Source organism: Miscanthus floridulus, chromosome 13 (genome assembly GCF_019320115.1).
Source record: "Miscanthus floridulus cultivar M001 chromosome 13, ASM1932011v1, whole genome shotgun sequence".
NCBI lineage: Eukaryota > Viridiplantae > Streptophyta > Magnoliopsida > Poales > Poaceae > Miscanthus > Miscanthus floridulus.
The window spans coordinates 20996904-21022851 of record NC_089592.1 but is presented as its reverse complement, the minus strand read 5'-3'; the positions used below and the strand labels follow the sequence as shown (position 1 = coordinate 21022851).

The window sequence follows — 25948 nt, the reverse complement described above, 5'->3', positions numbered from 1 at the left end:
CTGTTTTGATATATGAATTTACTCTCAACTTGAAATTCGTGGGTAACATATGCTTGATCTAAGTCTATGTAATTGATGGATATGATATGAGAAGGTCTGAGCTGTTGTTTATCTTATTCCAAGTGACACTAAAGTTCTAGAGATTTATCTTTTGAAAAACATAAAAATCCTACATGATGAGCTCCTGTATGACAAAGCTTGAGTTCCTACCAGAGCCATATATGATATTTAGATAAGAAAAACTTCCACTCATATATGCTGCTTGCATTGCATTGAGTTTAGTCAAGCTTTGTTGACCCTTATGAGATGTTTGTCATACTCTTAAAATCAAGATCACGTACACACCACACAAATTTGCACTACTCCTACACTGAGGGAAGGCGCAACATGCCATTCCATCTAAATCCACCCAAAAATGTTTTACTCCTACACTAGGAGTAAACACGAAAAATATTCTTAATAGGATATGCACCAAATAAATGCTCCAAAGTTCTTGTTGCTAGCACTCAAAAGTTCTGTTGCATAAAAGAAGCATGTGGCTATGCAAAAGTTATTCATAAAAAAAGAGAGAAAGATGAGAAAAAATGTACGAGTGTCCGAGATATTTAAAACAATGGGTACTTAGATGCTCGTCCAGAAAAAAGAAGAAGAAAAGATGAATAAGATAGCCCATATTTTCTTGCAAAGTTGTTTTCAGGTTTCAAAAGAGAGATATATTTTCAAGGAGCATAGTAGAATTAGGTTAGCCACCAAATATATCCACCATACATCCACACACATGCACATCTTGATTTGATTGTATGACTCAACTCTCTTTAGATCCGAGGTTTGACTTTACAATATATGTATTGCAAGTATGCTTTTTCTACTCCCATGAGCTCTACATAAGCTTTAGTTGTAGAAAGAGGAAGGCATAACACCGCTATTGCCTTGGTGAGGATCCACAAATACCACATATATTGAGAGACTTGAGAGTGTCATACAAAGAAAGCTTTGAGTTTTATTTTAAAAAATCTATAAAAAACTCTAGAATAATGGTTGAGCAAAGAACTTGAGACATAGTGCTTGACTTGATCATTCTGTCTTTAATTGCTCACCCAAGTGAAGACAAAGAAGCCCCATGGTTGAAGGTAATATGTGTAAGTTTGAAAGTCAGATCGGTTTATTCCAATCTGGAGGAGAATTCTTATTTGAACGCATATGTACTTTTGAGGAGTGAAAGCATCAACGCAACTCCTGATCTATTTACTAAGTTTAGCTTTGCTAAGGGACTAGCAAAGGTTAAGCTTGGGGGAGTTTGTTGATGGTAGTTAACAACCATTATAAATCGTCAATATAACATGCATAAGGGCATAAATATAATCACCAACGAAGGTCTAGGGGTTTAAACTAACAAATTTCATAAGTTTTGGTAAATCTGTATTTTTTGCAGAGTTTATCGAGAAAACCGTCAAGGTGAACCAAGATGTCTGATTTAATTGCACTTATCCACAGCGAAACGGACACCAGAAGGTTCCAGAAGACTCCACACCAAAGCGGAGGTCAGCCCCCTGTTGTTATGTCGGTTCTCCACCCTCCTAGGTTGCATCTACGCCGTCCTTTAAGTCGGTTTGATCCAAGGGCTCACGTTGGACGCTCCGGCCTATATACCAGCCCCAACCACCCCCTAAGGCATATTGCATAAGTCATTTGAGAGCACAGAAACCCTAATCATCCTTAGAGCTTCACCATATTCTAGGGCATAGGTAGTTAGGCTAGGTCTTGAGAGATGCAAGCACGCTTCGCTTGGATTCCCGATCATGTCAAGAGCGTGGTTTGGTATAATCTTTGTATCCCCTCTCTTTTGTACCTCCATTATTTTTATATGCTAGATACAATTGTTATGACAATATTAGTATTCATCTTATTCATGTTCTTTGTTATAATGTTCAATGTCTACTTTGATTATATACTTAGTATAGCTAGTTTTATCATTATGTTTATGCATAAGTTCGTATGGCGCTCACTCTAAAGTACACAAGATGGGTGGTCGACATTGTGTAAGTGTGGTGCTTATATGTTGTTTACCTGTGGATACACCCTATATTCTAGGTCATGTGGTAGATCATGGATGTGACACTCCCATTGAGACCTTTGTAGTCCAGTCCCCGAATATCGGTGCAAGTAGGGTCTGGTTACAAAGGAAGAACAAACTCTGTTCTTAATCTTCTTTAGTAATATCCCTTATGTGTAGATATAAAGATTAGCTTAGCCATGACTACTAGGTGTAATTACACTAATCAATGTATGCTTTGACTTGTAATTAAGAATGACTTTGGAATTATTCCTCTAATATTCTACCTGATCATGCTAATGCCATAGAAAGGAGTACTTTGAATGATTTATCATTATTGATGATCAACACTTATCATATATATATATATATATATATATATATATCTTATCCTATGACTTACCCCTATTATGAGTAGAATATTGGTTATGGTTTACTTCTCCATCAATATTATAACTTATCAATACATGTCCATGCTAGACCTTCCTTATGATAAAAATATAAATAACGATACCTGGAATACTCCCGGGTGAAGTGCTACAATGCTATAATTATCTGTGCGCTTACAGATCCTTTTCATGCATATATTTATATATTCTTTCTAGTCACATAAATTAATAAAGAACCACTTATTATTATTCTAGTAGTAATGCTATGTAGTACCAACAAGCATCTCTGGCATCATCACTAGGGATGACAACCTAGTAAAGTAATGTTAGGAGATATAGGTTTATAATAGGTGGCTGCTAAACAAGTGACAAGTTAATAAATACCAACAGGAAGCGTTTCTAAAAATCTTTTCTGTACTAGTGTCCTAGGCCATCGTACAAGAAAATAGTTGGTTGATGTTCCATGTTTCGGTCCATACTTCCTGAATAGGTATAACCCCTTCGAACCGGTAACAATTATCAATCCACGTACCTTGTTTCTCAATCCAATCGAATCGGGAACTTTGTGACAGTGCGGCCAGCCCCAAGGTAATAGCTATTTCTCTTGCTCTCTACCCTTGATGATCTTTCCTTGAGTGTTGGATGCCAAGAATAATTTTCTTAACAACTTTTATGGTTACTTTAGTGTTGGATGCCAAGAACAATTTTCTTAATAACAGTTTTTGAGCCCTCAAGGATATTCTGTTTTGTAGTAGTTTTGGGCTAGGGGTGCTGCAGCCTGGGTCCAGCCATTGTAGTTCCTACTACCTCTTTCACTGGGTATTCAGTGGTTAATTAACTCAAGAAAGGAAGTCCAAATAGATAAGTATCAGCCCTAGTTGGTCATTCTGAGGTAGCTCCTGCTTTCAAATGGTTGTGGAAAAGCTAATATCAACCAAAACATAAAAGTCTTATTTTGGCTCTTGATCAAGGATCGATTAAGCACCAGAAATATCTTAAGAAGGAAAAGCATGAATCTAGATTCATATATTTGTGAACTTTGTAGTCTGTCAGTAGAAGAAACTTCACAGCATCTCTTTCTTGACTGCCCATTTGCAAAGATGTGTTGGGGGATCATCAACCTAAATGTGCTAATGAACTGCAGTTCCCAGAAGTTGCTTCCTTTTTCAAAAACCAGCTCCACTCACAACTTTAATTTTCATGTTGGCGCTAGTCCTCATGTGCTAGGTAATATGGACAGCTAGGAATGATCTGATCTTCAAGGGGGTGCGACTATTGCAAGATTGCATGAACCTGTTCTTTAAAGAACTGATGCTAAGTTCGACCCAATTACTAGGATATGTCGACGGACTGTCCAACAGTGAATTAAAGTAGATATAGCGACGGACAAGCCATCGCAATACGTTAAATTAGCGACCGAAGGTCTGAAGCAAATCTTTAGCGACCGACTGTTCGACCATAATTGTCAACGGCAATTTGATGTTGTGGTGTAGTGGTAAAGTCAAGCCTCTGCCAATCGTTTGAGCTATGGACTCAAAACCTGGGATAGACTGCTGCCTGCTTCTAATGTTTTTTGTTTCTTGATTTTTCTGTTACTGTAACCTTTATTTCTTTTGAACTCTTTTCTGTTGGTTAATAAATTAGCTGTAGGGGCTTGGGCCCCTCCAGATTCCTCAAAAAAATCACAAGAAGCAGACAAGAAACTATACCCTTAGGACTAATTTGGAAGCAAGGGGAGGCACACCCAAGGATAGAAAACCCTATATGAATAACTTAATGGGTTATTTAAATGATATTCCAATAGATTTCTCAACCTGCACTACTATGGATTTCTCACCCTGCACTACTACACAAATCTTTTCCGAGGCGGGCATTTTTGATTAACGGAGGCGGGCATTGCAACTGCCTCCGTGGCTCCATCCAAAGGTCATGGTTGATTGTGGCGAGCTATTAATCCCATTAACCGAGGCGGACGTCTTAAAATGCCTGCCTCCGTTAATGTTCTCCAGAAAACCAAAAAACCAAAAAAAAACTTGCAACTTTGGAGAATCAAACCCACGACCTGACACTCAATACTACCACGTCTCTACTACTGCACCACACAATCATTTATATCTATATATAATATGCTATCTTTTTATATCAATATTTTGTAATCTTATATTACATATTTGAGCTACTAAATGAACTCAAATGAAAAAACTTTTAACTACAAAGTTTTAAATCTTGTGAAGTACTACAACTTTGCTATAGGATGTATCCCAATTAGAGATAGTTTGAAAAATTCAAAAAATTGAGTCTCAGAACATGTAAATTTCGAACACATATTTGAGACTCTAGGTGACTTTGAATCAAAAACTTGTCAATATCAAATATGTAGATCAGGCCGGACACTGGAACTTTGGTATTAACTATGTGAACATTTGAGATCGTTTAGGAATTCAAAATTTTAAATTTCAAAATCTATAACCTTTGAACACATATTTGGGACTCTAAACATCTTCAAATTAAAAACTTTTCAACTACAAAGTTGTAGATTCTACTAAGAACTATAACTTTTGTGTAGACTATGTCAACATCCGAGATCATTTGATAATTTCAAATTTCAAAATCGGTGCACTTACAATAATATTTTTGGGACCCTAAACAGTTTCAATTCAAAAAAATTCAACTACAATGTAATCTCGTCGAGGACTACAATTTTGATGTAAAGTATGTCTTCATCTGAGTTTATATGAAAAAGTTATGAATTATTTTGTTGTTGCAATCGTTGACCAAGGCAGACATCTTAAGACGCCCGCTTCCGTAAATCGATTTACGAAGGCAGACGCAATAATCGATTAACCGAGGCGTTTGGCTTATGGTGCCCGCCTGGGTTAATCCATTAACGGGTGGTTAATCATGAATTAACCAAGGCGGTTGGATTAGAGTGCCCTCCTCGGTTAATGATTAACTGAGGCGGTTGCTGGGCCAGCTGCCCAGCCACCCAATAACGGAGGCGGGCAATCGGCCCGCCCGCCTCCGAGGCCAAAAGCCAAACACCTTGCTTAAGTTTTTATGTAGTAGTGCTAGAAAAAGTCAGGGATTTCATGGGGATTTGAGTTTCCAAATTAGCCCTTAATAAAGTAAATGGCTAAGCTGTTGTGAACTGGTTCACTTGGTTGCTCAGAGGATTAGGTAGGAGCTCAGCCTGGAGCCTCGTCCATTTCTGGGTCCGCCCCGTGGGCGAGTGAGCGGAAAGTGGAGGACTTGAGGAAGCAACGCAGAACGGGGGAGGGGCTGGAAGGATGGCAGCTGACTGGAGCGGCTAATTGTGGGCAAGCAATTGCGAACTTGACAAAAATTTCAAGCACAGTACCTTACCCTACGTGTCTTCTAGTAATTGCGAGACACAACATGAATACGTACACAAGCTATGCGTTTCCATTAAAGTGACCCAAGAAACTTGTTTGAAGGCCAATCACGCATTGTCAGCAAGCTAAATAACCAAGCAAAGAAGCATGTCCCGTGCAAATTTGTTTTTTTTCGTCTTCTCAAATTACCAAGTTTATTCACCACTCGAAATTCAATTCTGTTACAAGCCTGCTAGTCGACTGATAGATGGAACACATGTCGCAATATGCTCACTATGGGTGTGCTTGGTTGCTTTCACGATGTTGCGTATATCATATATTCTACATGTGCGGAAGCTAAGCAGACTCAGTGGATGCATTAGTCCAAAAAAATAGATATTTGGTTGGTTATGGATATAGTAATCTTGCTTCTGCGGATGTAATAACCCTGTGAAGATGTTTCGGTGCCTATATGGGTATATACAGAGTCTCTTAGATAAAGGATGATGTGTGGGCCAGCTCAAAATGCATTGCATTCACCAAGCTAGTATGACCAGTAAAGCTTATTTTGAACATATCCATCAGTCTAGAAGGAGGTCGCAATCAAACAGTTTTTTGGGCTATATGAGTCCACCAGCCATGATGAAGAAGAAGATGCAGCCAACCAAACACCGTGCGAGTCTTCTGCTAATTATTAGTCGGTATATTGTCATTATGCAGATGCTTTAGCTTTGACGAGCTTTCCACGCCACTTCCTGTGGATATAATTAGAATTACCTAATGTTTAGGTCTTGTTTGTGGTGACAACCTCTCAGTGGAATTTGGATGCAAGAGCGTCAAAAAGTTTTTATGCTTACCGCCTTCCTACCTAACGCATGACACAGCTTGCTTAAAAATTCTTTCTTTCAGCAAAATTTACAAAGCAAATGGCTTTTTTGGTTTCCTCTGGATCCAGGCAAATCCATTTATTGTCGTCACTAGGAATTGTTTAGAGGAAGAGCTAAACACTGGAATCCGCCATGAATACGTACCACAAGGTATGCGTTCCCATTAATGTGACCCAGCAACTTATTTGAAGGCCAATAATTTCGCGCATTGTCGGCAAGCTAATTAACCAAGCGAAGAAGCATGTCCCATCCACAGTATGAACAAATCTTTCTTTCTCAGAACAATTTTTTTTTAGATAATAGATAAAATTTGGCTTCATCCCTTTAAAATGAAGGGAATCAAACCAATTATTACAAACGTTTGGCAAAACAGAAAGCTGGCCAAACTTAAGATTAAATCTAACAACAAAAGACCATCCATAAGAGGTGAAGAATTGTAAAGCCACCGCTTCCAACGTTTTTGTTTTCTTCACACCGTTCCAGTTGTGCCCAATGTATTCCCCTGAATAAAACCTACAAAAGTTTTAGGTTGACATCTATCAAAAATGATTTCATTCCTTGTATTGCATATTATCCAGTAAATATCAGCACCTCATGTTAACAAAAGATCATTTTTTATTCAATCCCGTACTAGTTTGGGCCCTTGTTATGTTTGAACAAATTTTATCCTTTTATTCTACTTATTATGTCCATGGAACGAAGTGCTGTTAGCCCCTCAACATATTTTAGGAATTTAGAGAAATTTTGGCCACAGACAAACTAGGATAAATGTGCTATTCTTTATTTGTTATTAGTGCTGTAACAAGTTTTTGAATTTTGATGACTGCCCATCCTCGCTTTTACAAGTCCTTTTGTCCATGTTTAACCATCACTACTGGAAAATAGGTCTGCTATGACTGGAGCCGTGGGGCTGAAAATCACAACCCTGCAGCTGCAAAGACATACATCTATCTCCACAGTCCACAGGTGAGCTCTGTTTGCTGCATTCATTATATTGTGCTATTCATCCTGAAATCTTTATTGTATTATTTCTGCCACTGAACCTCTTAATAGGAAACTGAGGTCAAAGGAAAGCCACGCCTTGCGACAGGCAGGTTGTTAGATTTATTTCCACATCGGTAATTGATGGTGGTGGAGCACAACATATAAGGCGGGGTAGTCCTCACCTATCGTGCTAAGTCTTTTGGGTTGAGTTTGGCCTAAGGCCTGGGTATGTTGTGAGCTCCGGTGGACCAGGGCCCGAGGGGCGCCAGCTCGTGGGTATAGCGAGCTGGGTCGGATTGTTGGACCAGATTCCACTATACACTCTAACAAGTGGTATCAGAGCCTATGGTCGGAAAAACCTACAAAATCTCAGGGGTCACAATGTTTGGTTTAGTCCCACATCAGATTTCAGGGGTCACATTGTTTGGTTTAGTCCCATATTGGTAATTGATGGTGGGGGAGCATAACATATAAGGTGGAGGTAGTCCTCACCTATCATGCTAGTATTTTTAGTTGAGTTAAGCCTAATGCCTAGGTATGTTGTGGACTCCAGTGAACCTAGGCCCGAGAGGCGCTGGCTTGTGGGTATAGCAAGCTGGGCCAGGATTCCACTGCGCACTGTAATATGAAGTGATTGCATTGCAGAAGATGTTACTTAATGGCTGCACAAGAAATCATGATGTCATCCACTAGTTTTGTTATGCCCACCCCCCTTCCCCCTCCTGTCTTGGAAGTCTGGTAGATTGTAAATTTCAGCTTACTTGTAGGCGCCAATTATTATAGGGTTTCTGTTGGAAGAATTAACATGCTGTAGTTGTTTGTGGTCTTACAAATAGATTGTCTGTGGAGGTTCTGTGATAATCTCCTTGCTTGTTTTGGCGGTAAAATCAGTGTACCAAAGAATGTTGTGATGTAAATTTTCGTGCACATGGATCGATACTAATGGAGTTGTAGTTCACATATAAATCCCGTTCTTGGTTAGGATGGGCATGGAGCAATCCATGGATACCCACCGAGCCAATCTAGTTCAATTTAATAAGGTAAAGTTTCAGTCTGACTGATGAAAAGTTTGTCAGCTGAACCAGAGCGGATAGGTGGACTCTTATTTCTAGGCTGGTGAATTGATTTCCTTTTTCCAACGAGAGCTTCACGAGTAGTTTGCATTCGTGACCAGACGGCCTTGGGGGATTCAGGTGATGATTGATTTGTGGTGTAACTTATAATCCATACAAAAATGGGAGAATTCCTTATTTGACACTGGAAAAATGAGTCGTTCCTTTCTTGGCCCTGAAATTTTCTTCGTTCCCTATTTGACACTGACTTCAACTTCCGTTCCTAATTTGACACTGCCGTCAATTCCGTTAGCTAACGGTGTTAACTGACCGTTAAAAAGACGTTTTTGCCCCTAGAAAAAAAACGGCGAAGCAAATTTGAGAGGAAAAAAAAACCCGCGCCCGCCTCTGATGCATGCGCCCAGCTAAAAAAAAGGCGCAGGTTTTTTTTTCCTCTCAAATTTGCTTCGTCGTTTTTTTTTCTAGGGGCAAAAACGTCTTTTTAACGGCCAGTTAACACCGTTAGCTAACGGAATTGACGGCAGTGTCAAATTAGGAACGAAAGTTGAAGTGAGTGTCAAATAGGGAACGAAGAAAATTTCAGGGCCAAGAAAGGAACGACTCATTTTCCCAATGTCAAATAAGGAATTCTCTCTACAAAAATCTGGTGTAGCAACTGATGGTATGTGCTTCGGAAGTCTTGTGGCATCGAAATTCATTTGATAGTGGTGTAAATTTTGCTAATGTGGTCATTTTTTTACCTCATGCCATACATGCCAAAAATTAGTAGCGACCGTGGTTTAGTAAACCTTGTTTTGAAGATCTTCATGCCCCCCCCCCCCCTCTCACTCCTCTACCACCCCTCCCCCTCAACTCCGGCCACCAGTTTCTTCTCCGGCGAGGAAACACGGCCACCCGGGCGAATCCGGGCCCCCTGGGGCTGGATCTAGCACCTGCACCCTCTATTCGTTCCGCGTGGTGAGGCAGTGCGTCCGGCTCTTCTTCTCTGGGTCTTCACATGGCAGCCAGCTAGATCCGGGCCGGTGCCGACGGCCTATGCCCCTATGGGGTCGCGAGCGCTTGCCCGCAGTTGGCTAGTCTGGCTAGGGCCATTGCCTGCCTGCCTTGGCGTGGCCGGTGCCTGCCCATGGCGGCCAGTGCGCCAGGCGGACGACTGATGTTGTGGATGCCAGCCTCGCTCGCAGGGATGCTATGGTGCCTGCGACGGCCAGATCTGGCAGTCGAGGTGCCTGCGGCGGCCACGTCTGGGCGCCCGGTCCTGGCCTAGTCGGGCCTTCCCAGCCATCCAGCGCCGGCCGTTGCTGGCATGCTGGACGGGCGGGACCTGCTGGTTGGCTGCCTGCTAGCCGACGCTGGAGGATCTACCGCTGCCCCAGCAGTGTAGGACGACCTAGGTCCGGCGAACAGTTGTTGCTTGGGTGAAAGCTCTGCCAGGTGCCTTGCTCCGGGCCGACGGCGGTGGTACAGTCTGTGCCACTATCTTCTTGAAGGCGTCGTTGAAGCTTCTGTTTGTCGCCCGAGTTGTTGTGGGCGGCTCTAGGACGAAAGTCCTTGTGCTCTTCTTTCAACGTTGTTAGCAACTGCGGATGTCATTCCCTTCCTCCAGGCTTCGTTGGAGCACTCCTGCAGCCATCCTGCCTCTCTCGCCGGAGTTGGCCCTGGCCGTGCTGTGCCTGCATCTACTTCAGCTCCTTCATCGCTTTGGTCTGCCCAGCTCAGTTGTTTGGTGTTGCCGGTGTCGTCTGGTTCTTCGCAGGCTCTTCTTGGCGGATGCTTTGCCGTCGCTGCTGCCTGGGCAGATGCTTTGCCGCCAATGTCGCTCCACTCTTGCGGATACTTTGCCTCGTGGTCTCTGGCGGATGCTTTGCCGCCGTGTTGCTTGGATTGCTATGGCAGATGCTTTGCTGCCGTGAGCGTTGCCGCTTCGGTCGTCTCGGGCAGATGCTTTGCCGCCGTTCTTGCTGGATTCTCGGTGGATACTTTGCCACCACGGCTTCATCGCCTCTGTTGGCGACCATTGCGTTGATGTATTTTCGTTTGCAGGCCTGCTTAGCTAGAGTTGTGTGGCGAAGGGTTCTTTTTCCTTCCGTCCCTTTTCTCTATTCTTGCTTTGGTTCGGTTGCTTATGTAAGCGTTGCGTTGGGTTCCCTCGTTCCTCGGTAACAGTTGGGAAGTTTCTTGATGACAGCACTAATGGCTCTTCCAACACGTCGGACAACTTCATCATGATTATCTTCCGCAGGATCGTAGTTTCTGTCATCATCATCCCTGTCACCACGAATTTTGATCTCAACATTGTTTAGAGCACTAGAAGGACCATTCATACACTTATCATGATCATCATGGAACTTAAGCATGAAGTGCTCAAGCTTTGGCATGGATCCCGCTCCAAACTCTGGGGCAGTCCCACAGCTACTGATACGCAGGGAGAAATAGTTCAGACTTCTGAATCTGTTGTTGCAGAGCTTACAAAATCATCTTTGATGCGGAGCTTACGGAGGCCACAGGAGGCAGCAGCAGGGTGCCATGAATCTAGCGACGCTGGGTACTTTGTAGGGATGTCACTGAGACAGATATTATGGAGGTTGCATGATGAAGATAATAAATTTCCCACGTAACTGTAAATGCCTTGGGTTTGACTTGTTCCTTTCGAGTGAGTAGAGTGACCATCCGGTTCTGGTACTTTTCTAAAATCCCGTCTAATTTCTAGCTTGGTTAGTTTACTGAATTCTTCTTGCAATGACTCCACTTGGTCATAGGATTGAACCCCATACTCTGCCAGCTCTTCAAGGCAGACACCTGCCCTATTTGTAGCAGCTCAAGGCTTGCTCTCTTTCAATCAACTAACATGACAGACACCTCCCTGTTTCTCTTCTCTTACACGGCCAAACAAGAAGACGTTGTCGCTCGATCCTTCTTTCCTTTTCTTTTATATATATCTTCCTCAAGCCGACAATAGAAAGCTATCTCCATGCTGAGCTGCACTAGTAAGGAGGGTGGGGCCAGTGGGGTCCCAACATTGGCTCTGCCACTGGCAGTAAGAAGGAATTCCAATTCAAATTGTAAATAAATTCAGCACGGAGCAGACACAGCTTGCCAGCAACCACAGGGCCACAAATGTCACATTTTGCTCCCACGTGCGCTCCTCTTAGACTAGAAACCTTATGTATGGTATGCCCCTCCGTTTGCTCTCTGCTTGTTCAGCTTCAAACATTACAAGAATAGAAGAACCGAGTGGACCATGTAATTGAACAGTCAACCCTTTAATTCCAAGAAAACAATGCAAGTCAGCGGCTTTAATTCTGACAGGAAACTTTTTAAAACCAGATTAAAAGTGCCTTCTTAGATCTGACAACAATGCAATCAAAATGTAAAATTAAATTTTGGATTTGAAACCTCCTAACTCTGGTTCATTGTATGATAAATTTTGTTTTCGATGAGATAAATTCAAGTGACAAAAAAATGGGTGCCTGACACAAACAAAAGCTTAATGTGTCCAGTACAGGCAAATGTGAATGTGCCAAGCCTTTATTGAAAGCTAATTAGAATCTTACAACTAGTAGAAACCACACCAAAGCTAATCTGCAATCCAGCGCAACACAGAAAACACAAAGTGCCATAGCTGTTTTTTTTTCTTTAACCTCGAGGCAGACATGAGACACGTTCAATCAGCCAAATGCCCAAAATCGAAGAAGCCAACATCAACCTCATGCAGACTGATACGTCATTCTAGTTGCTGCTACCACTGTCATCTTGTTGCGCCACTTCTTTTTCATTGGTCTCTTCCTCCTTATCTGTCTTCTCCTCTTCTTCCATATCATGTGTCTCATCCTGTTTAGGAAACAAGATGAGGAGTTTGGTGGGCTAAAATGGGATCACATCACAAGAATGTAGAACTAACTGGTACACTAGTGGGCCTTTGATACTACCTCTAGTTCAGTCTCTCCAATAGCTTGGTTTGCCTGCTCCTCTCTAATTTGCCAAAGTTTGAGCCACCCGTTCAATAACCCCTCACAGAGTTGGTTCCACCCCCTCAAAAACTAAAATAGAAAAAACAAGTTGTTCAATTGAATGGCCAAGTATATGCTAAATGGAAGAAATAACTATGCATTGGCCACAGCTAGAAGAGAAGTGGAAATGATATATGAATAAGAGAGTCCAAATGAACTATTTTATTGAGTAGCCAAGTACGAGTACATTAGTTGCTAAATGGAAGAAAGAGTATGTGGTAGCAGCAACAGAGAGGTTGATGGAACCATCAATCCCTGCTGTTCTGTGAGGGAACTTACGGGTTCAAAATGTATGCACTTGTCCTGTGCTCTTTCGAATCTCAAAGCAGGACGGTTGGGAAGTGTCTCGATGGAAGCATTAATGGCTCTTGAAATACATCGGACAGGGTCATCACGATCATCTTCCACTGGATAGTTGTTTCCGTCATACCCAGGCCAGTCGCTCCAAATTATGATCCCAACCTTGTTGAAGACGAGAGGTGCTGTATGCCCAAACTATGTCTGCACTCCATCTCATGCACACGAAACCTCTGTCTGCACTCTGTTTCATAACTAAATCTCGTTCTGAAGTAGATGAATTCAACTGATAAAAAATTGCGCCTGGAATACATAAAAAAGTTTCAAATGTGTTGGCTCCTACAGCCAAAGGTGAACGAATGTTTGTCATGCCATGGCTTTATTGGAATCTAATTAGAAACTTGCAATCAGCACAAACCTCACCAAAGCTAAATCTGCAACCCAGCATAATGCAGAAGCTTCAAGGCAAGCTCTGTTTTTGTTGAACCTTGAAGCAGGCACCTTCATCAGCCGAATGCCCTAAATAGAACAAGCGAACCCATCAATCTTTTCAGACTGAACACATTTCTGGTTCTCCTCATCAAACCTAGCTGAATGCTACACACTGTTCATTTCCTGCCCTGCTTCCTTTTCATCGGCCTCTTCCTCCTCATCAGTCTGATACTCTTCAAAGTCGCCTTCGTCGTCATATGTCTGCTCCTCTTCCTCTTCATCAGCCTGCTTCTCTTCCTTTTCTTCATCTGACTCGTCCTGTTCGGAAGAAAAATGGAGATGAGTTTAATGGCGAAAATGGGGTGACACGGAAATTCTACATTTCTAGCGTCCTCAGCTTGGTTAGTTTACTGAATTCTTCTTGCAAAGATTCCACTTGGTCATAGGATTGGACTCTGTACTCCGTCAGCTCTTCAAGGCAGTAGCTTAACGCCTGCTCTCTATCAACCGTGTAACATGACAGACACCTCCGTAATTGTAGCAGCTCAACGCCTGCTCTCTTTCAATCAACTAACATGACAGACACCTCCCTGTTTCTCTTCTCTTACATGGCCAATCAAGACGTTGTTGCTTGATCCATATTTTCTTTATTCTTGCATCCTCTTCAAGCTAAACTGACAAAAGCAAGCTATCTCCATGCTGAGCTGCTCTATTCTTCACATAATTCTGACAGGAATTTTTTTAAAAGCAGATCAAAAGTGCCTTCTGAGTTCTGACAACAATGCAAATCAAAATGTAAAATTAAATTTTGGATTTACAACCTCTGGACTTTGGTTTATTGTATGATAAATTTCGTTTTGGATGAGATAAATTCAAGTGACAAAAAAAATGTGTGTCTGATACAAACAAAAGCTTAATATGTGTCCAGTACAGGCAAATGTAAATGTGCCAAACCTTTATTGAAAGCTAATTAGAATCTTACAACTAGTAGAAACCACACCAAAGCTAATCTGCAATCCAGCGCAACGCAGAAAACATAAAGTGGCACAGCTTTTTTTTATTCAACCTCGAGGTAGACATGAGACACGTTTATTTATCAGTCAAATGCTCAAGACCAAAGTAGCCAACCCATCTACCTCATGCAGACTGATGTCATTCTAATTGCTGCTACCAGTGTCATCTTGACGCGCCACTTCTTCTTCACTGGTCTCTTCCTCATCAGTCTGCTCCTCTTCTTCCTTTTCATGTGTCTCATCCTGTTTGGAAAAAGAAGATGAATTTGGTGGGGAAAATGGGGTCACATGAATGTAAAACTGACTGGTTCCCTAGTGAACCTTTATTTGATACCTCTAGTTCAGTCTCTCCATCAGTAGGTTGGTTCGCCGGCTCTTCTCTAATTTGCCAAAGTTTGAGCCACTCATTGAATAACCCATCGTGATATTGATTCCACTCCCTCAAAAACTGAAAGAGAAAAAAAAACTGCTCAATTGAACGGCCAAGTATATATATGCTAAATGGAAGAAAGAAGTATGCATTGGCCGCAGCTAGAAGAGTAGTGGAAACGGAATATAAACAAGAGAGTCGAAATAAACTATTTAACTGCACAGCCAAGTAGGAGTATGTTACACATAATCTGCTGCTCCCCATTCTCTCCTTGTTGGAGACTAGTCGGCTCGGCTGACCACTCCCTGTTGGGAGTTCGGGACTGATCGGCTCTGCCGACCAATTCCTGTAGCTATAGCAGTATTGTAATAGGCTACCTCTAGTACATTAGTTGGTAGCTATTACATCAACCATATCTTGGTAGTGAGCTGAGGTAAGCTTTGTACTGTTAGAAGCAGTTGATATACTCTATACCTTAGGAGTAGATAGTTGGTGTACTCTTGTACTCAGGAGTATGTAGTTGGCCAACAACTATGTACATGGTAGAGCTACAGCTAGAGTTGTATATATTCCATTCAAATGGCAATGGAATACTTAGTTCAGTTGCCACAAACCAAAGGACAGGGCTTTGGCCAACACTGGTGCTTGTGCTGAGTATGTGTGTGCGTTGTACTCAATCTCTTCTTTTACCTCTAGCCATAGTGAGTGTGTGCTGATAAGCTAGTTGCTTACCTGTGCAGGGCAGCCAGGGATCAACAAGTGGTATTAGAGCAGTACAAGCGTCGTCGCCGGACTAACCGCTGGCGATGACGGACGGTTTGGAGATGGACGACAACAGCGGCACTGCTGTGGCTGCCCAGCCACGACAGGAGGTCATTGTGCGCAAGGTGCGGGAGGTCAGCGGCACCAGTTGGCCGACGTTGACTCGCACCAACTATGGCGAATGGGCGACGACCATGATGGTCAAGCTCAGAGTCCAACGGCTCTGAAATGCCATTGACAAGGGCACCGACAACGAAGAAGACGACATGTCAGCGTTGGAAGCCATCCTCGTTGCTGTGCCAGCGGAGTACAGGGAGCCGTTGGGGGTGAAGAGCTCTGCTAAGGAGGCGTGGGAGGCCATTGCGGCGATACGCGTTGGTTCCGACCGCGCAAAGAAGGCGACGGCCCAGCTGCTGAAGCAGGAGTACGCCAACCTCAAGTTCAAGGATGGTGAATCGGTGAAGGACTTCTCCCTCCGTCTGCAGATGCTCATTAGCAAGCTGAGGAGCCACGACGTCACCATCGATGAAGAAGAGGTGGTCTCCAAGTACCTCCACTCCGTGCCGGCGAAGTACATCCAGATTGCTCTCTCCATAGAGACGATGCTGGACTTGTCCATCCTCATCATTGAGAATGTGACAGGTCATCTGCGGGCGGTGGAACGAGCGCAAGGAGCAGGCCACAGCAACGATAGACAGCGGCAAGCTGCTATTGACAGAAGAGGAGTGGGCTGCCCAGATGAAGGAGAAGAAGTCTGGGGGAAGCCTCCTCCAGCCGCGGTGGCGATAGCAAGCGCCGCGGCAAGGCTTCTTCAGAGAAGAAGAAGAAGAAGGTCGACCCCAATGCCTGCCGGCGCTGCTGAAAGACGGGCCATTGGGCAAAGGAGTGTCCAAATCGCAAGCAGGAAAAGAAGGCTGAGGCTCATCTGGCGCAGGCTGATGATAATGATGAGGCTACTCTCCTGATGGCGATATTCTATGCACTGCACGACGTTGAGGCCAAGGAGAAGGGAGAGGGGATGGCGGTGGAAGGGCCTAGAAAGGCTCTGAAGGTTGTCAACCTCGACGAACCGCACGCCCAAGTCCACCTCGGACGTGTGGGCGGCGAGCAGGAGCAGCGGTGGTACCTGGACTCCGGGGCCAGCAATCACATGACGGGCTCCAAGGCAGCCTTCTCCGAGCTCGACAACAACGTGACCAGCACGGTGATGTTTGGTGATGGCTCAAGGGTGACGATCCGAGGGCGCGGCACCATCATCTTCAGGTGCCAAAACGGCGAGCACCATGTACTAACGGATGTATATTACATCCTGCAGCTGCGTTCAAGCATCATCAGCATTGGCCAGCTGGATGAGCGCGGCAGCAAGGTACTGATTAAGGACGGCGTCCTCTGGATCAGGGACTGGGAGCAGCGGCTTCTTGCCAAGGTGAAGAGGTTCCAAAATCGGCTGTATCTGCTCGACCTCAAGGTGGAGCAGTCCATCTACTTGGCTGCATGGCGCACTGAGGAGCCGTGGCTGTGGCATGCCCGGTATGGACATCTCAGCTTTGACGCTCTTGGTCGGCTGGAGAAGATGGTGACTGGGCTACCTCACATCGAGCACGCAGGTGAGCTGTGTGACAGCTACCTGGCTAGGAAAGCAAAGAAAGTTGTCGTTCCTAAAGACGGCGAAGTACCACGCGGCAGAGACCCTCGAGCTAGTCCATGGTGACCTCTACGGGCCAATCACGCCGGCAATGCTCGACAGGTGCAAGTACTTCATCTTGCTGGTAGATGCCTGTAGCCGGTACATGTGGCTGCAGCTTTTGACTAGCAAGACCGAGGCGGTGGAAGCGGTCAAGAAGTTCAAGGTGCGCGCGGAGGCGGAGAGCGGCAAGAAGCTGTGCGTGCTGCAGACTGATCGCGGCGGCGAATTCACTTTGGTGGAATTCGCTGTGTACTGCGCAGATTAGGGCATGGTGCGACACCACCGCGCCATACTCGCCACCACAGAATGGTGTGGTGGAGTGGCAGAACCAGACGGTGGTCGGCATGGCTCGATCCATGATGAAAGCTAAGAAGATGTCGTCGGAGTTCTGGGGAGAGGCGGTGACCACGACGGTGTTTATCCTCAACCGCGCGCCCACCAAGGCCCTAAAGGGAAAGACGTCGTTCGAGGCTTGGCATGGACGCAAGCCGAATGTGTCCTTCCTCAGGACATTTGGCTGTGTTGGCCATGTGAAGAACACCAAGTCTCACCTCGGCAAGCTAGAAGACAGGAGCACGCCGATGGTGCTCCTAGGCTACGAGGAGGGCAGCAAGGCCTATCGGCTTTATGATCTCAAGAGAGGCAAGGTGGTGATCTCTAGGGATGTGGTGTTCGATGAGAAGGTGGCCTGGGATTGCGACAGTCCGGGCACAGGGGAAGCTGGCGGCTTCACCAGCACCTTCGTCGTCGAGCTGCATGGTCATCCACGGTGGTGGAGACACTGGAGAGGAGGTGCCGACCACTACAGCAACAGAGCCAAGCACTCCGGGAGGAGTGCCGAGCACTGCAGAGGGGGTGCCTGAGCACTTCAGCAGCAGTGCAGAGCGCTCCAGTAGTAGAGTCGACCACTCCAGGAGTGGTGCCGACCGCTCCAGCAATGGATCCGACCACTTCGGCAATTGTGCCGAGCGGTCCAGCAGCGATGCTGACCACTCCAGCAGTGGTGCCGAGCGGTCCAGCAGTGATGCCAACCACTCCGGCAGAACAGGGAAGCCAGGGACCATCGATCGAGTTCACCTCCCCTCCGAGCGACATCAGCGAGTTCGTGGATGCCTTCCACGATGGCGAGGAGGTCTGGTTCCATAGGCTGGACAACATCATTGGCAATGCAGGGGCCATAGGCCTGGCGAGTCGGCTGCTCAATGATCCAGAGCTGCTCCTTGTTAGTGCCGAGGAGCCACCGACGTTCGCAGTGGCTGAGCGCGATGCCAATTGGCGACGGGCGATGTTGGAAGAGATGAAGGTCATCGAGGACAATGGCACATGGGAGCTGGTAGATCCACCGGTGGGCTACAGGCCGATCGGCTTGAAGTGGGTCTACAAGGTGAAGCAGGACGAGTGCGGCGCCATTGTCAAGTGCAATGCTCGGCTCTTCGCACACGGCTTCGTGCAGCGTGAGGGCATCGACTTCGAGGAAGTCTTTGCTCTAGTGGCATGAATGGAGTCTGTTCGCCTGTTGTTGGCCATGGCAGTAGTGAAGGATTGGCGTGTCCACCACCTCGACGTCAAGTCTGCGTTCCTCAACGGCGAGCTCGCAGAGACGGTCTTCGTCAAGCAAGCTCTGGACTTCGCCATCAAGGGCGCTGAGCACATGGTGCTCAAGCTGCACAAGGCGCTCTACAGGCTGTGGCAGACACCTCGCGCAGTGGAATGCCAAGCTTGATGCCACCTTGGGCGAGCTTGGGTTCACTCGCTGCGCTACAGAGCACGCGCTCAACACGCGGCGACAAGGGAAGGAGGAGCTCATCGTCGGCGTGTACGTGGATGACTTAATCGTCACCGGAGCGCGAGCAGAGGACATCGACAGTTTCAAGCGTGAGATGGCGGCTTGTTTCAAGATGAGTGATCTCGGCGTGCTCTCCTACTACCTCAGCACCGAGGTGAGACAGGGGAAGCAGAGCATCTCCCTGAGTCAGCGCGCCTACGCGGAGAAGCTGCTGGAGCGCGGCGGCATGGCGGAGTGCAAGCCGTGCGCGACTCCGATGGAGGAGCGGCTGAAGCTGAGCAAGCACAACACTGCTGCAAAGGTGGACGCGATGTGCTACCGGAGTATCATCGGTAGGCTGCGCTACCTCACTCATACCCGACCGGACATTGCGTTCGCGGTTGGGTACGTCAGTCGTTTCATGGAGGACCCGCGCGAAGATCACTGGTCGACAGTGAAAAGTTTACTGCGCAATGTCAAGAGGACGCTCGATCAAGTAATCATCTTCCCCAAGAGTGGCGGCAAGGGAGGGTTGCGGCTCACGGTGTTCAGTGAGGCACCCACCAAGGCAAAGGAAGGTGAGCCGGAGCTCACTGTTTTCAGCGATGCGAACATGGCGGGCGACATTGATGGGCGACGGAGCACCTCCGACGTGCTCGTCTTCTTTGTAGCGGCCCCCATTGCTTGGCAGTCGCTGAAGCAAAAAAATCGTGGCGCTATCGACTGTGAAGCAGAGTATGTCGCAGCGGCCACGGCGGCGTGCTAGGCTGTCTGGCTACGCCGGCTGCTGGGTGAGCTGACCGGCGAGGAAGTTCACCCGCCAGCTCTGATGGTGGACAACCAGCCCACCATCGCCCTCGCCAAGAACCCTGTCCTCCACGACCGGAGCAAGCACATCGACATCAAGTTCTACTTCCTCCGGGACTGAATTGATGGAGGGCAGACCGTCATCAAGTTTGTCGAGACCGGCAGACAAGTTGCTGACATCCTCACCAAGTCACTCGGACGCCTGCGGTTCATGAAGCTGAGGATGATGATTGGCATGGATGAGGTCAAGGCATCAGGCTAGCAGCAAGATTAGGGAAAGAATTGTTAGACATAATCTACTGCTCCCCATTCTCTCCTTGGTTGGAGACTGGTCGGCTCGGCCGACCACTCCCTGTTGGGAGTTGGGGACTGATCGGCTCTGCCGACCAGTTCCTGTAGCTGTAACAGTATTGCAATAGGCCACCTCTAGTACATTAGTTGGTAGCTATTACATCAACCATGTCTTGGTAGTGGGTTGAGGTAAGCTGTGTACTGCTAGGAGTAGTTGATATACTATGTACCTTTAGAGTAGGTAGTTGGTGTACCCTGTACCTTAGGAGTAGGTAGTTGGTGTACTTTTGTACTTAGGAATAGGTAGTTGGCCAACAACTATGTACCTGGTAGAGGTACAGCTAGAGTTGTATTTATTCCATCTAAAGGGCAATAGAATACTTAGTTCAGTTGCCATAAACCAAAGGGCAGGGCTTCGGCCAACACTGGTGCTTTGTGCTGAGTGTGTGTGCGCGTTGTACTCAATCTCTTCTTCTACCTCTAGCCATAATAAGTATGTGTGCTAGTAAGCTAGTTGCTTAACTGTGCAGGGCAGCCAGGGATCAACAGAGTAGTTGCTAAATGGAAGAGAGGAGTATGTGGTTGCAGCAACTGAGAGGTTGATGGAACCATCAATGCATGTTGTTATGTGAGGGAACTTACAGATTCGAAATGTTTGCAGTCAACTTCTTGTATTTTGAAGCTGGCAGTGGGACGGTTGGGAAGTGTCTCGATGGCAGCATTAATGGCTCTTGAAATACATCGGGCAGTGTCATCATGATCATCTTCCACTGGGTTGTAGTCCACGTCATACTCATGCCAGTCGCTACCAATTTCTATCTCAGCCTTGTTGAGAGACGAGAGGTGCTGGATGCCCAAACTAGAAGCACCATTCAAGCACTCCATGTCATGCGCACTGAACTGAAGCTTCACGTGCTCAAGGTTGGACATTGATCCCGCTTCAAACTCCAGCGAGGTCCCACAAAACTTGATACACAGGGAGAATTGTTTCAGACTTCTGAATCCGTTGTTGCCAGGGAAGACGATCCTTCCGCTAGTGCCCCCCCAAGTGTCTAGGTTGAGAAAAACCAAACTGGGTATTTCTCCAAGGATCTCAACATCTTCTGGTCGCACACACATGACCTCCAGTTCTAGCACACCGAGATTTCCAAGTGATCCCATCCAATTTGGCACCCTATAGATGGGAATTCTTTCAATGCAGAGCTTGCGGATGCTACAGGAGGCTGCAGGGTGCCATGAATGTAGCGGCAGTGGGTACACTGTAATGGAGTCCCAAACATTGGTATATATAAGATGATGCAGGTTGCATGAAGATAATAAATTTCCAACATAACTGTGAATGCGCTCGGCTTGGCTTCTTCCTTCTGAGCGATTTAGTGTATGAAAATCGCATCTAATTTTTAGTGTCCTCAGCTTGGTGAGTTTGCTGAATTCTTGTATGGACTTCGCTTGCCCGTAGGATTTGACTCCATACTTCCTCAGCTCTTCCAAGCTGTGCATCTTTCCTATTGTTCCTTCTGGAAATCTAGTATACCAATCAACATATAAACGAGTCAGTTGTTGAAGTTCCGTGATAGTTCGTGGTAGTTCTTCGATGCAGGTGCCTCGCACATCCAACGTCTGTAGATGATGTAGTTCACCGACAGTCTCTGGGAGCCTAGTTATTGAACGTGAGCAGAGACGCAAGTACTTAAGATTAAACAACTTCCCAATACTTGCAAGATGATGGTTTTGCATGCTTCTTTGGTCCAACACACGAAGAGGAGTGGAAGGCAACAAAGAGATTTTCACAGGCTCTCCAAATATAGTAACTGACCGAACATGAGACAAGATCTGGTCTGCCCATAAAGTAACATTTTCTTCATTGTCGTTGCTCACAAAAAGCCTACGAACCTTGTATTCTGATGTATATACAGGCTCTGCAGCATCTAATGAAGTTACAAAATTCTCTTCAGCGGCCTTGCATTTGATGTAGTCAAGGATGATGTCATGCACTTGACATGTCTTCACCTGACCATACTTTACTATAAGAGGTTGGATCATGCTTCTGTTGATCAGATCATTGAAGTAACGCTCACCAATTTCATATTCATTTTGACCTTTTTCCTTATGAATGAACCCTTCTGCAATCCACCTATTGATCAAACATTGTTTCTCAATCTCATAATCTTCTGGAAACACACTCAAGTACAACAAACAACTTCTTAGATGGTGAGGAATATCAAAGTAACTCATAGATAATATGGCCGTCATATTCTCAGCACCAGGATTCTTAGCAAGAGAAGAACCAATATCATTTAGTACACTGTCCCATTCACCTTTTGCGTGCTGATCAGCTAACATGCTAGATATAGTGATGATTGCTAATGGTAAACCATCACATTTTTTTAATATCTCATCCGGAGCAGTACCCAAATGAGTATAGCGTAAGTTTTCAGAACCAAACGCTCTTTTAAAAAGCAACCTCTTGGAGTCCTCAAAACTGAGAGATTTCATTTGGTAAACATTACCGCCTTGGGAAGACAAGTATGATGCAACGTCATTGCTACGTGTTGTAGTGATTATTCTGCTACCACAATTGTTATTCATTAATGCAAGCTTGATGGTCTCCCATGGTTTTGCATCCCATACATCATCAATTACAATGAGGTACCTGCAAATAATTTTAACAACGATGTAGTTAGTGCAGGCTGAAGCCTGTAAGGCTATATTGTGTGTGCCAATGACATTTTGTTGAAGTGTGGCAAAAATACATACAGGTTTATGTGAATGGTATTATGAGTAGCGATACTTTTGCAGAGGTAATAAAGATTTACATCCTAATAACTCCAATCCACTACGAAAATGATGGAGTTCTCCTAGCGTTTTTAAGTAGTAATAAAACACTACCACTAGTCATAGCACATGAGAATCCTCACTGGGAGGCATTTGGAAGGGAAAGTTTATACTAAATGTTGAATGCAGATTCTGGTTGTGATCATTAGGTGTATTAGGATTTCAAAATGTCTTTAAATGTATACTTCGTCCACATATTTCTCTTACAATATTTCATCTATTGGGTACAAAATAAATATCTTATTATATCATCAATTACTACAAAATAAATGCCATGTTAAATATTCAAGATTTTTGCTTATTCATCTAAATTTCAAATTTCAATGCACTAAGCATGCATGTGATTTGCAATTTACCAATTATTGGTCAAATTTTATGAACTTTAACCTTTTATTATCTTATTATGTGCACTAAAAAGAAACCGACGGAGAAGTAGATGTAACTTAATTTTTTATTATATTCTTCCCGGCAAAAAGGTGTTATATCCTAGCAGTAAATATTACTCCTATATAAAGGGAACAGCTCTCCAAGTCCTATAGCCCTGTACAACATTATTGAACTTTGTCATATCATAACCCTAAGATAACAGCTACATTTGGGCGCACTTATGCTAGCCACACTAGCTAGGTTTTACTTCATCCATTTGGCATATTAGTGTCATATGCATAGACAAAGGAGTTATAAGAATGAGAAAAAAGAATAATAAATAATCACAAATCCTTGCTTGAGTTCTATCTGCTAATATATATTGAAGTACATGTAGAAGGTACAAAGATTTTAGTAAGTACACTAACATTTCAATGAATGCCTTAATGGACATGCAAACAAAAATCAAGCCCTTCTGAAACGGATCGGAAACATGGCAATTAAAAATGGAGATACAATTTGTTTCAATGTCATACAATTTGTTTCAATGTCTAAACAACAAATATCTAATGAATGTTGTATAAGAGTGAATTCCAGAAAAATAAAGTTATTTCTAACTAACTGTAGAAGAAATATATTTTTTGGAATAGTTTGAAAGAAATTAACTAATTGTGCTCACATAATACAAAACTAGCTTTATATTGTGGAAACCAAAGAAAAGTGACTGTAGTTTTGTAATGTTTTTGTAGTTTTGTGTAATTATTGGAGCAAAATATATAGCTAAGTTCTCTGAAACTATTCTCAAATTATGTGGTTTCTTTATAGATGTAAATAGTTGTAATTAAATCCAGATGTAAACTTTAGTGGGGTTACTTGTTGAACTAGCAAAGGAGGAAATACGTTAGGGAGCCATGCAAGTTTTACTAATAATAATTAACATACCAGTACATGTTTCTTTTTAGTTTTCCTATAATTAGGGAGTAGCACTTGCAAATTCATTTCATAGGTGCTAAATATTCTACCAATTTCAACCCTACAATTTTACTGTCATTACGTTACAACACACATGCAAACATTACCATAGATAATCTGCTGGCTTACCTTTTATCCTGAAGGTGTTCCCTGAGTTTATCAATGAGTTCCTTCTCATCATCATCCAACATATTACTGGTAATACCAACTCCTTTTGCAATGCCTCTTAATACTTTTCTGACATCAGGAGTTCGAGACACCGAGACGAAAGCTGCACATGAAAATTGGCTTTTATCATCTTTATAGACTTGGTTTGCAAGAGTAGTCTTACCAAGACCTCCACAACCAACAATAGAGAGCACTTTAAGTTCTGATGAAGAAGCCTTCTTGGTTTCCATGGTTAACCACTCAGTGATATACTTCTTAGCACAGTCAATGCCGACAAGCTTATCTATCTCCACATACAGCGCGGATAGCCGAGGGTCAACAGCACATGTACTTCTAGAGTTGGAAGAGATATCGACTAACTGGTACCTCTTGTGCCTCTCACTTGCCTCTATAACAGATGGCTTGAGTTCTTGGATCTGATTGGCGATCTCATGACGTGGTCTCAGTTTCTTCAACTTGCGGAAGAACCTCTTGAACAAGCCCGAATGTCCATCATGCTCATGGTCTACACGAACCATGAAGGCATCAATGCAATCTTCCAAGTCATAGGCCAGCTCACGTAACTTGTCCCTCCATTTTCTTGTTTGAGGGTTGAGCTCCTCTGCATCTGCGAGCATCTCGAGCGTTGCACTCATGGCGCTCAGCTCATCTCTCAGAAACTTGATCTGCTTGCGCACGCCTTTGAGCTTGACGTACTCTTCTTCCAGCAGCTTGGTGAGCTTGGACAGGAGGGGCTTCATCACCCCGGTGGTAACACCCACGACAGCTGCCGTAGCCATTTTTGCTCATCTGGTGAGCTCGCTGGAATGCGGTGGTGGTGCTGTGGAAAAGCACTGATTTCAGATCGTGTATTGTATGAGGTGCAGGGCAACAACTGTTTCTCAAGGAAGTGTAGCAGTGGGTTAATTGTCTTTGGTCCTCTAGATCCACGAAAAATAATTAAGTATTAAGCTTAGCTTTAGTAAAAGAGCAACTGCACACATAGCCATGTAAACGTGACTCAGAGCAGCATCTTTATTAAAGTTCTATCATGCTCTGTCCTCAGGCTTTACCACGGGAAGAACGTAGTGTTGAGACTTGCGGTCTCAGACGGTGAGGAAGTGGTAGGGGCCTCCGCCCGATGAGTGCAGTAATCGGGCGGAAGCTTTGGAAGGGTTGGCACGGCAAGTGGGCGTGTAAGGGAGTGACACGTAATGCTGTGGTTTCATTAATATATTCACCAACCTCCCCGTACTGTTACAAGTGTTCCCTATTTATAGGGCTCAACTACCGCCTTTGCGGTGTTTACAACAGTGCCCCTCAACTGCTACCGTACATTCTGGGAATATTCCTCTACTTGCTCTTCGTCTCGGGGGTAATCTTGCCACGCCGCCATCAGATGTTGGGCCTGCGTGACCAACCGGCCCAGCGGACCTCAGGATTCGTTGATGGGCCTTTGGCCCTCCGCCGTCGTTC

At 44.7% G+C, this 25948-nt stretch overlaps 1 protein-coding gene across 4 annotated transcripts; it reads right to left on the bottom strand.

The window, feature by feature from the left end:
- Window positions 1–13285: 13285 nt before the first annotated feature.
- Window positions 13286–25351, bottom strand: LOC136501612 (disease resistance protein RGA5-like). 4 transcript variants are annotated; one of them, XR_010770336.1, is made up of 6 exons: window positions 24455–25351; window positions 20795–22805; window positions 14805–14918; window positions 14594–14713; window positions 13444–13775; window positions 13286–13328 (listed from the first exon to the last, which is right to left on the bottom strand). XR_010770336.1 is itself a non-coding variant. In XM_066497131.1 (5 exons), exons 1-4 carry the CDS (start codon window positions 25270–25272, stop codon window positions 14615–14617), a joined length of 3042 nt encoding a protein of 1013 aa, XP_066353228.1. In that variant the 5' UTR covers window positions 25273–25351; the 3' UTR covers window positions 13963–14229; window positions 14594–14614. The 4 variants fall into 4 exon arrangements, 3 of the variants coding, with proteins under 3 accessions (XP_066353228.1, XP_066353229.1, XP_066353227.1); XM_066497131.1 differs by lacking the exons at window positions 13286–13328; window positions 13444–13775 and adding an exon at window positions 13963–14229; XM_066497132.1 differs by lacking the exons at window positions 13286–13328; window positions 13444–13775 and having other exon boundaries at window positions 14318–14713; window positions 24455–24596; window positions 24657–25351.
- Window positions 25352–25948: the final 597 nt, after the last annotated feature.

Coding starts and splice junctions, on each gene's coding strand:
- LOC136501612 (XM_066497131.1), bottom strand. CDS start 25,272: ATGGCTACGGCAGCTGTCGTGGGTGTTACCACCGGGGTGATGAAGCCC. Junction 14,919..20,794: donor ACTGCAAACATTTCGAATCT/GTAAGTTCCCTC, acceptor TTTCTCTTTCAG/TTTTTGAGGGAGTGGAATCA. Junction 14,714..14,804: donor ATGGAGAGACTGAACTAGAG/GTATCAAATAAA, acceptor TTTTCCAAACAG/GATGAGACACATGAAAAGGA.